Source organism: Oncorhynchus nerka, linkage group LG19, assembly GCF_034236695.1.
Source record: "Oncorhynchus nerka isolate Pitt River linkage group LG19, Oner_Uvic_2.0, whole genome shotgun sequence".
Lineage (NCBI taxonomy): Eukaryota > Metazoa > Chordata > Actinopteri > Salmoniformes > Salmonidae > Oncorhynchus > Oncorhynchus nerka.
The window spans coordinates 48,161,269-48,171,960 of NC_088414.1; the positions used below are offsets into that span (position 1 = coordinate 48,161,269).

A 10,692-nucleotide genomic window follows, 5' to 3' on the forward strand; every position below is an offset into this window, starting at 1 on the left:
GGTTCCTCTACAGTCAATGAACTAAACAGACCAGACCCAGCTGGTACCTGGTTCCTCTACAGTCAATGAACTAAACAGACCAGACCAAGCTGGTACCTGGTTCATATTATACAGTTAATGAACTAATCAGACCAGACCCAGCTGGTACCTGGTTCCTCTACAGTTAATGAACTAAACAGACCAGACCCAGCTGGTACCTGGTTCCTATTATACAGTTAATGAACTAAACAGACCAGACCCAGCTGGTACCTGGTTCCTCTACAGTCAATGAACTAAACAGACCAGACCCAGCTGGTACCTGGTTCCTATTATACAGTTAATGAACTAAACAGACCAGACCCAGCTGGTACCTGGTTCCTCTACAGTCAATGAACTAAACAGACCAGACCCAGCTGGTACCTGGTTCCTCTACAGTTAATGAACTAAACAGACCAGACCCAGCTGGTACCTGGTTCATATTATACAGTTAATGAACTAAACAGACCAGACCCAGCTGGTACCTGGTTCATATTATACAGTTAATGAACTAAACAGACCAGACCCAGCTGGTACCTGGTTCCTCTACAGTCAATGAACTAAACAGACCAGACCCAGCTGGTACCTGGTTCCTATTATACAGTTAATGAACTAAACAGACCAGACCCAGCTGGTACCTGGTTCCTCTACAGTCAATGAACTAAACAGACCAGACCCAGCTGGTACCTGGTTCCTCTACAGTTAATGAACTAAACAGACCAGACCCAGCTGGTACCTGGTTCATATTATACAGTTAATGAACTAAACAGACCAGACCCAGCTGGTACCTGGTTCATATTATACAGTTAATGAACTAAACAGACCAGACCCAGCTGGTACCTGGTTCCTCTACAGTCAATGAACTAAACAGACCAGACCCAGCTGGTACCTGGTTCCTATTATACAGTTAATGAACTAAACAGACCAGACCCAGCTGGTACCTGGTTCCTCTACAGTCAATGAACTAAACAGACCAGACCCAGCTGGTACCTGGTTCCTCTACAGTTAATGAACTAAACAGACCAGACCCAGCTGGTACCTGGTTCATATTATACAGTTAATGAACTAAACAGACCAGACCCAGCTGGTACCTGGTTCATATTATACAGTTAATGAACTAAACAGACCAGACCCAGCTGGTACCTGGTTCCTATTATGCAGTTAATGAACTAAACAGACCAGACCCAGCTGGTACCTGGTTCCTCTACAGTCAATGAACTAATCAGACCAGACCCAGCTGGTACCTGGTTCCTCTACAGTCAATGAACTAATCAGACCAGACCCAGCTGGTACCTGGTTCCTCTACAGTCAATGAACTAATCAGACCAGACCCAGCTGGTACCTGGTTCCTCTACAGTCAATGAACTAATCAGACCAGACCCAGCTGGTACCTGGTTCCTATTATACAGTTAATGAACTAATCAGACCAGACCCAGCTGGTACCTGGTTCCTCTACAGTCAATGAACTAATCAGACCAGACCCAGCTGGTACCTGGTTCCTATTATACAGTTAATGAACTAATCAGACCAGACCCAGCTGGTACCTGGTTCCTCTACAGTCAATGAACTAATCAGACCAGACCCAGCTGGTACCTGGTTGCGCTACAGTCAATGAACTAATCAGACCAGACCCAGCTGGTACCTGGTTCCTATTATACAGTTAATGAACTAATCAGACCAGACCCAGCTGGTACCTGGTTCCTCTACAGTCAATTAACTAATCAGACCAGACCCAGCTGGTACCTGGTTCCTCTACAGTTAATGAACTAAACAGACCAGACCCAGCTGGTACCTGGTTCATATTATACAGTTAATGAACTAAACAGACCAGACCCAGCTGGTACCTGGTTCCTCTACAGTCAATGAACTAAACAGACCAGACCCAGCTGGTACCTGGTTGCTCTACAGTTAATGAACTAATCAGACCAGACCCAGCTGGTACCTGGTTCCTATTATACAGTCAATGAACTAAACAGACCAGACCCAGCTGGTACCTGGTTGCTCTACAGTTAATGAACTAAACAGACCAGACCCAGCTGGTACCTGGTTCCTCTACAGTCAATGAACTAATCAGACCAGACCCAGCTGGTACCTGGTTCCTATTACACAGTTAATGAACTAAACAGACCAGACCTCGCTGCCATCTCATTGGTGTCTAAGCAGACCGGAAACGTTACCCTATGACAACCCTTCTTGGTTGTTATGGGGATGATGCAGGACGTTGAGATCTGACTATCTGCAGTGTCAACCAAAAGAACACCGTTAGCCTCAGTGACGTTCACTCACCACCAGGCCAAACCACAGAGCAGTCTTCTCGTCAGGCCTCTAATCTGTGTTACTTTCAGTTGTCACTTTTTTAAAGTGTGATCTTGGTTGCTCGTCATTTCAGCTACCTTAGATGGTTGACAGACAGATGAACAGGCCTGGAGTGCTTGCTACTAGGATGAAGTATCGTGGAACATCCAACCCTGTCTGAATAACCTCATCTAGCCCCTGTATCAGTTGTGTTGCTAAACCACCAACCCTGTCTGTTTAACCCCATCTAGCCCCTGTATCAGTTGTGTTGCTAAACCACCAACCCTGTCTGAATAACCTCATCTAGCCCCTGTATCAGTTGTGTTGCTCAACAACCAACCCATCTATTCTGCCCGACCAAGCACCAAGGCAGTAACTGCTCAGAGTGGAACTGAGAAAATGGCTTTTAATTTACCTTTGGTTTCACAGTAACTTTATCCAGTTACTGGCTAACATGACCCCCATTGTCTCCTAAACACAATAGAGGCAGGATACTTGTCCACATGATTAGGCATATTGAAATGTAGTAAAAAAAAATTACATTGCTCATTTGGTCAAAAATGTGTTAGTTACTGTCTTTTTGCTTGGTAGGCCAATATTGCTTGCCCATTGGCATTGCCAGTTTGATAAAGCTCTGCCAACTCAAGGTCACATAGATAAACCGTTTTAGTTCACAGAACCGGGTCAAGGCTAGGTGCTGCACTAAGTCACGTGATCAGCTGCACTAAGTCACGTGATCAGCTGTAAATGCCAAGACCCTTGTGACTTCTGGAACGCGTCTCAACTGAGTCATGGTTTTATGAAGACAGCTTCCTTGGCACACTGCTTTGTTTGAACTCAGTGAAAAGTCAGTTCTGCAGATGTTGTTCCTTCCCTTTTAGATCAGGGACCAACTGCAGATGGATGCAGTGAATGTAGAACAGAGAAACTGGTCTGGAACTCGCAGGGAAAGCATTGGACATCCCCATCCTACAGGTTTTAGGTTCTCCCTCCCTGCCCCACGTGCTAGTACCGACATGCAGTCCTTCCCCCTCCCGTCCTTCCCCCTCCAGTCCTTCCCCCTGCAGTCCTTCCCCCTGCAGTCCTTCCCCCTGCAGTCCTTCCCCCTCCAGTCCTTCCCCTCCAGTCCTTCCCCCTCCAGTCCTTCCCCCTGCAGTCCTTCCCCCTCCAGTCCTTCCCCTGCAGTCCTCCCCCTGCAGTCCTCCCCCTGCAGTCCTCCCCCTGCAGTCCTCCCCCTGCCGTCGTTCCCCTGCCGTCGTTCTCCCTGCAGCGTTCTCTCGTTCTCCCTGCAGTCGTTCTCCCTGCAGTCGTTCTCCCTGCAGTCGTTCTCCCTGCAGTCGTTCTCCTGCCCTACATGCACCAATCGCTCCAGGCGTTTACAGTGTACTAATCGTGTTAGCGCAGGTTATTAGTTCAAGAGCCCTAAGATTGCATTGAGAGAATAGGGTGCAAGGGCCATATAGGGAATAGGGTGCCATAGGGCTCTGGTCTAAAGTAGTGCACTATATAGGGAATAGCGTGCCATAGGGCTCTGGTCTAAAGTAGTGCACTATATAGTGAATAGGGCTCCATCTTACCAGCAGAGCGACATCCAGGATGGTGAAGAGGACTTTGCACACCGGACAGGTCAGGTTCCGCCAGTTGAACCCGACCCGGAGACGCCCGACCTCTTCCAGAAACGTTATTCCCGGTTTCCCCTCGTCCTGCACGGGGAACGAGGTCCCCAACCGTACGGAGCACAACACCAGAACACAACACAGCAAACCCGCGGCGCAGGGGATAGGTGCGAAGCGCATTGTTCTGCTCAACAGCGAAGTCAGCTCGCCGAAAGGGATTCAAAACAATGTTTCAGTCCAATAGTTGAAAAATAAATTACAAAAATAAACCATCCAAATAGCTTTTTTTCTAAAACCTCTAGTTGCTTAGTTAACTAGTCAGCTATCACGCAATAACCACGTTTGCATTCGCAGCTGTTGTGTTCTGTTTGGTTGCGACACCGATGTAATAAAAAAAACCAGGAAGCGCTGTGATGACAGCTTTGTTTCCCTCTTTATAAAAGTCTACTGCGCTGCAATAAATAGAATCGATAAGTGACAAACTCGAGTGCTGCTGAATCGAGAGAGCAACCTTCGGGTCTAACACCCTAAAACTGCTGAACAACAAACAAACACAGACGAATGGCCCGATGACTGCCTTGTTTTTTATGAGCCAGTACAGAGGTCAGCTGACTGATCACATGACAGAACCGGTTTACAGTGTGATGTAAATGGGTTCTCTGGGTCAGATTGGAGCCATTCAATTGGTTAATTACTACTAATCAGTCAATGAATCGTTGTGTTCGTCCGTGGATTTTTAACGTCAACATTACATACCTTAAATAAATAAAAAATAATGAGGATTAAAACACAATAATGCCTGAAGGCTTCTTTCCTTTATGGTCCAAGGGGTTATATTTAATGACACGTGTTATATTTAATGACACGTGTTATATTTAATGACACGTGTTATATTTAATGACGTGTGTTATATTTAATGACGTGTGTTATATTTAATGACGTGTTATATTTAATGACATGTGTTATATTTAATGACACGTGTTATATTTAATGACATGTGTTATATTTAATGACATGTGTTATATTTAATGACACGTGTTATATTTAATGACATGTGTTATATTTAATGACACGTGTTATATTTAATGACATGTGTTATATTTAATGACATGTGTTATATTTAATGACACGTGTTATATTTAATGACACGTGTTATATTTAATGACACGTGTTATATTTAATGACACGTGTTATATTTAATGACACGTGTTATATTTAATGACACGTGTTATATTTAATGACATGTGTTATATTTAATGACATGTGTTATATTTAATGACACGTGTTATATTTAATGACATGTGTTATATTTAATGACACGTGTTATATTTAATGACATGTGTTATATTTAATGACATGTGTTATATTTAATGACACGTGTTATATTTAATGACACGTGTTATATTTAATGACGTGTGTTATATTTAATGACGTGTGTTATATTTAATGACGTGTTATATTTAATGACATGTGTTATATTTAATGACACGTGTTATATTTAATGACATGTGTTATATTTAATGACATGTGTTATATTTAATGACACGTGTTATATTTAATGACATGTGTTATATTTAATGACACGTGTTATATTTAATGACATGTGTTATATTTAATGACATGTGTTATATTTAATGACACGTGTTATATTTAATGACACGTGTTATATTTAATGACACGTGTTATATTTAATGACACGTGTTATATTTAATGACACGTGTTATATTTAATGACACGTGTTATATTTAATGACGTGTGTTATATTTAATGACATGTGTTATATTTAATGACATGTGTTATATTTAATGACACGTGTTATATTTAATGACACGTGTTATATTTAATGACACGTGTTATATTTAATGACACGTGTTATATTTAATGACGTGTGTTATATTTAATGACGTGTGTTATATTTAATGACGTGTTATATTTAATGACATGTGTTATATTTAATGACACGTGTTATATTTAATGACATGTGTTATATTTAATGACATGTGTTATATTTAATGTGTTATATTTAATGACATGTGTTATATTTAATGACATGTGTTATATTTAATGACACGTGTTATATTTAATGACATGTGTTATATTTAATGACATGTGTTATATTTAATGACACGTGTTATATTTAATGACACGTGTTATATTTAATGACACGTGTTATATTTAATGACACGTGTTATATTTAATGACACGTGTTATATTTAATGACACGTGTTATATTTAATGACGTGTGTTATATTTAATGACATGTGTTATATTTAATGACATGTGTTATATTTAATGACACGTGTTATATTTAATGACACGTGTTATATTTAATGACGTGTTATATTAAATGACATGTGTTATATTTAATGACACGTGTTATATTTAATGACACGTGTTATATTTAATGACATGTGTTATATTTAATGACGTGTTATATTTAATGACGTGTTATATTTAATGACACGTGTTATATTTAATGACGTGTTATATTTAATGACGTGTTATATTGAATGACATGTGTTATATTAAATGACGTGTTATATTTAATGACATGTGTTATATTTAATGACGTGTTATATTTAATGACATGTGTTATATTTAATGAATGACACGTGTTATATTTAATGACATGTGTTATATTTAATGACACGTGTTATATTTAATGACACGTGTTATATTTAATGACGTGTGTTATATTTAATGACATGTGTTATATTTAATGACACGTGTTATATTTAATGACACGTGTTATATTTAATGCCATGTGTTATATTTAATGACATGTGTTATATTGAATGACATGTGTTATATTTAATGACGTATTATATTTAATGACATGTGTTATATTAATGACACGTGTTATATTTAATGACATGTGTTATATTGAATGCCATGTGTTATATGTTATAAGCGTTATATGGGAATGGTTAGTAAGGTCTACTTTTCCATCAATAAGAAAACTATTACTTTTTTTCTTCTTCAAACCTGATCAATTTAGCATTTCCAACGTGCAGCATGTACTATTTAATCTAGTCTCCTCTTCAGAAACACAGACATTGAGGGTCTACAGGCTACAGATAAGCATGATGCAACAACAGCCATTTTGTTCTTTTACTTTTGTTTGTCCTAGGGGTAGTGTTCCAAATCGAACCCTATTCTGTATATATAGTGCACTAGGGAATTAGGGTGCCCTTTGGGATGCATTCCCAGTCAACCATCTGCCAAAGACTGAATGATATTTTATACATTTATTTTATTTCACCTTTATTTAACCGGGTAGGCCACTTGAGAACTTGAGAAGTTCTCATTTACAACTGCGACCTGGCCAAGATAAAGCAAAGGAGTTTGACACAAACAACAACGCAGAGTTACACATGGAATAAAACAAAACATACAGTCAATAACACAACAGAAAAGTCTATATACAGTGTGTGCAAATGAGGTAAGATTAGGGATGTAAAGGCAATAAATAGGCCATAATGGAGCGAAATAATTACAATTTAGCAGCTAAACACTGGAGTGAGACGTGCAGAAAATGAATGTGCAGGTAGAGATACTGAGGTGCAAAGAAGCCAAAATAAAAATAACAACAATGAGATGAGGTAGTCGGATGGGATATCATTGTTGTTATTTTTATTTTGGAAACACTAAACAATGATATCCCATCCGACTACCTCATCTCATTGTTGTTATTTTTATTTTTGGCTTCTTTGCACCTCAGTATCTCTACCTGCACATTCATTTTCTGCGCGTCTCACTCCAGTGTTTAGCTGCTAAATTGTAATTATTTCGCCATTATGGCCTATTTATTGCCTTTCATTGTTTAGTGCTTCCATATTATTACATTTACATTTCAACTGGCAGCAAAAACAACCTAAAGGCACTATACTGGGTTCCAGAGTGCACCCTACTCCCTTTATAGATGTGATACTTTTTGACCACGGGGGCCAAAAGTAGTGCACTACGTAGGGAATATTATTTGGGACTCGTGGTTTTATAAGCATTGATAAGTTATATAAAGTCTGATGTAGAGCATTGTTAATGTCATAATAAACAACGCAAATAACCTCTATTTAAGTTGATTATTACTGATCTGTCTCACTAACCCACTGATCTGTCTCACCAACCCACTGATCTGTATAACTAACCCACTGATCTGTCTCACTAACCCACTGATCTGTCTCACTAACCCACTGATCTGTCTCACTAACCCACTGATCTGTCTCACTAACCCACTGATCTGTCTCACTAACCCACTGACCTGTCTCACTAACCCACTGACCTGTCTCACTAACCCACTGACCTGTCTCACTAACCCACTGATCTGTCTCACTAACCCACTGACCTGTCTCACTAACCCACTGATCTGTCTCACTAACCCACTGATCTGTCTCACTAACCCACTGATCTGTCTCACTAACCCACTGATCTGTCTCACTAACCCACTGACCTGTATAACTAACCCACTGATCTGTATAACTAACCCACTGATCTGTATAACTAACCCACTGATCTGTCTCACTAACCCACTGATCTGTCTCACTAACCCACTGATCTGTCTCACAAACCCACTGATCTGTCTCACTAACCCACTGATCTGTCTCACCAACCCACTGATCTGTCTCACTAACCCACTGATCTGTCTCACTAACCCACTGATCTGTCTCACTAACCCACTGATCTGTCTCACTAACCCACTGATCTGTCTCACTAACCCACTGATCTGTCTCACTAACCCACTGATCTGTCTCACCAACCCACTGATCTGTCTCACTAACCCACTGATCTGTCTCACTAACCCACTGATCTGTCTCACTAACCCACTGATCTGTCTCACCAATCCACTGATCTGTCTCACTAACCCACTGACCTGTATAACTAACCCACTGATCTGTCTCACCAACCCACTGACCTGTATCACTAACCCACTGACCTGTATAACTAACCCACTGATCTGTATAACTAACCCACTGATCTGTATAACTAACCCACTGACCTGTCTCACTAACCCACTGATCTGTCTCACTAACCCACTGATCTGTCTCACTAACCCACTGATCTGTCTCACTAACCCACTGACCTGTATAACTAACCCACTGATCTGTATAACTAACCCACTGATCTGTATCACCAACCCACTGATCTGTATAACTAACCCACTGACCTGTATAACTAACCCACTGATCTGTCTCACTAACCCACTGATCTGTCTCACTAACCCACTGACCTGTATAACTAACCCACTGATCTGTATATCTAACCCACTGACCTGTATAACTAACCCACTGATCTGTATAACTAACCCACTGATCTGTCTCACTAACCCACTGATCTGTCTCACTAACCCACTGATCTGTATCACTAACCCACTGACCTGTATAACTAACCCACTGATCTGTATAACTAACCCACTGATCTGTCACACTAACCCACTGACCTGTATCACTAACCCACTGATCTGTCTCACTAACCCACTGATCTGTCTCACTAACCCACTGATCTGTCTCACTAACCCACTGATCTGTCTCACTAACCCACTGATCTGTCTCACTAACCCACTGATCTGTCTCACTAACCCACTGATCTGTCTCACTAACCCACTGATCTGTATAACTAACCCACTGACCTGTATAACTAACCCACTGATCTGTCTCACTAACCCATTGATCTGTCTCACTAACCCACTGATCTGTCTCACTAACCCACTGATCTGTCTCACTAACCCACTGATCTGTCTCACTAACCCACTGATCTGTCTCACTAACCCACTGATCTGTCTCACTAACCCACTGATCTGTCTCACTAACCCACTGATCTGTATCACCAACCCACTGATCTGTATAACTAACCCACTGATCTGTCTCACCAACCCACTGACCTGTATAACTAACCCACTGATCTGTATAACTAACCCACTGATCTGTATCACTAACCCACTGACCTGTCTCACCAACCCACTGATCTGTATAACTAACCCACTGACCTGTCTCACCAACCCACTGATCTGTCTCACTAACCCACTGATCTGTCTCACTAACCCACTGATCTGTCTCACCAACCCACTGATCTGTATAACTAACCCACTGATCTGTATCACTAACCCACTGATCTGTCTCACTAACCCACTGATCTGTCTCACTAACCCACTGATCTGTCTCACTAACCCACTGATCTGTCTCACCAACCCACTGATCTGTCTCACTAACCCACTGATCTGTCTCACTAACCCACTGATCTGTCTCACTAACCCACTGATCTGTCTCACTAACCCACTGATCTGTCTCACTAACCCACTGATCTGTCTCACTAACCCACTGATCTGTCTCACTAACCCACTGATCTGTCTCACTAACCCACTGATCTGTCTCACTAACCCACTGATCTGTCTCACTAACCCACTGATCTGTCTCACTAACCCACTGATCTGTCTCACTAACCCACTGATCTGTCTCACTAACCCACTGATCTGTCTCACCAACCCACTGACCTGTCTCACTAACCCACTGATCTGTCTCACTAACCCACTGATCTGTCTCACTAACCCACTGATCTGTCTCACTAACCCACTGATCTGTCTCACTAACCCACTGATCTGTATCACTAACCCACTGACCTGTATAACTAACCCACTGATCTGTATAACTAACCCACTGATCTGTCACACTAACCCACTGACCTGTATCACTAACCCACTGATCTGTCTCACTAACCCACTGATCTGTCTCACTAACCCACTGATCTGTCTCACTAACCTAACCCACTGATC

At 41.2% G+C, this 10,692-nt stretch overlaps 1 protein-coding gene across 1 annotated transcript in view; it reads right to left on the reverse strand.

Moving 5' to 3' along the window:
* smpd1 (sphingomyelin phosphodiesterase 1) overlaps positions 1–4,534 on the reverse strand; it is a 31,978-nt gene extending 27,444 nt beyond the window's left edge. Inside the window, exon 1 of the mRNA XM_029655036.2 lies at positions 3,888–4,534. Within this exon, the coding sequence (XP_029510896.1) occupies positions 3,888–4,106 (219 nt within the window). The 5' untranslated portion in view covers positions 4,107–4,534. The remainder of the gene's footprint in view (positions 1–3,887) is intronic.
* Between the last annotated feature and the right edge of the window lie 6,158 nt (positions 4,535–10,692).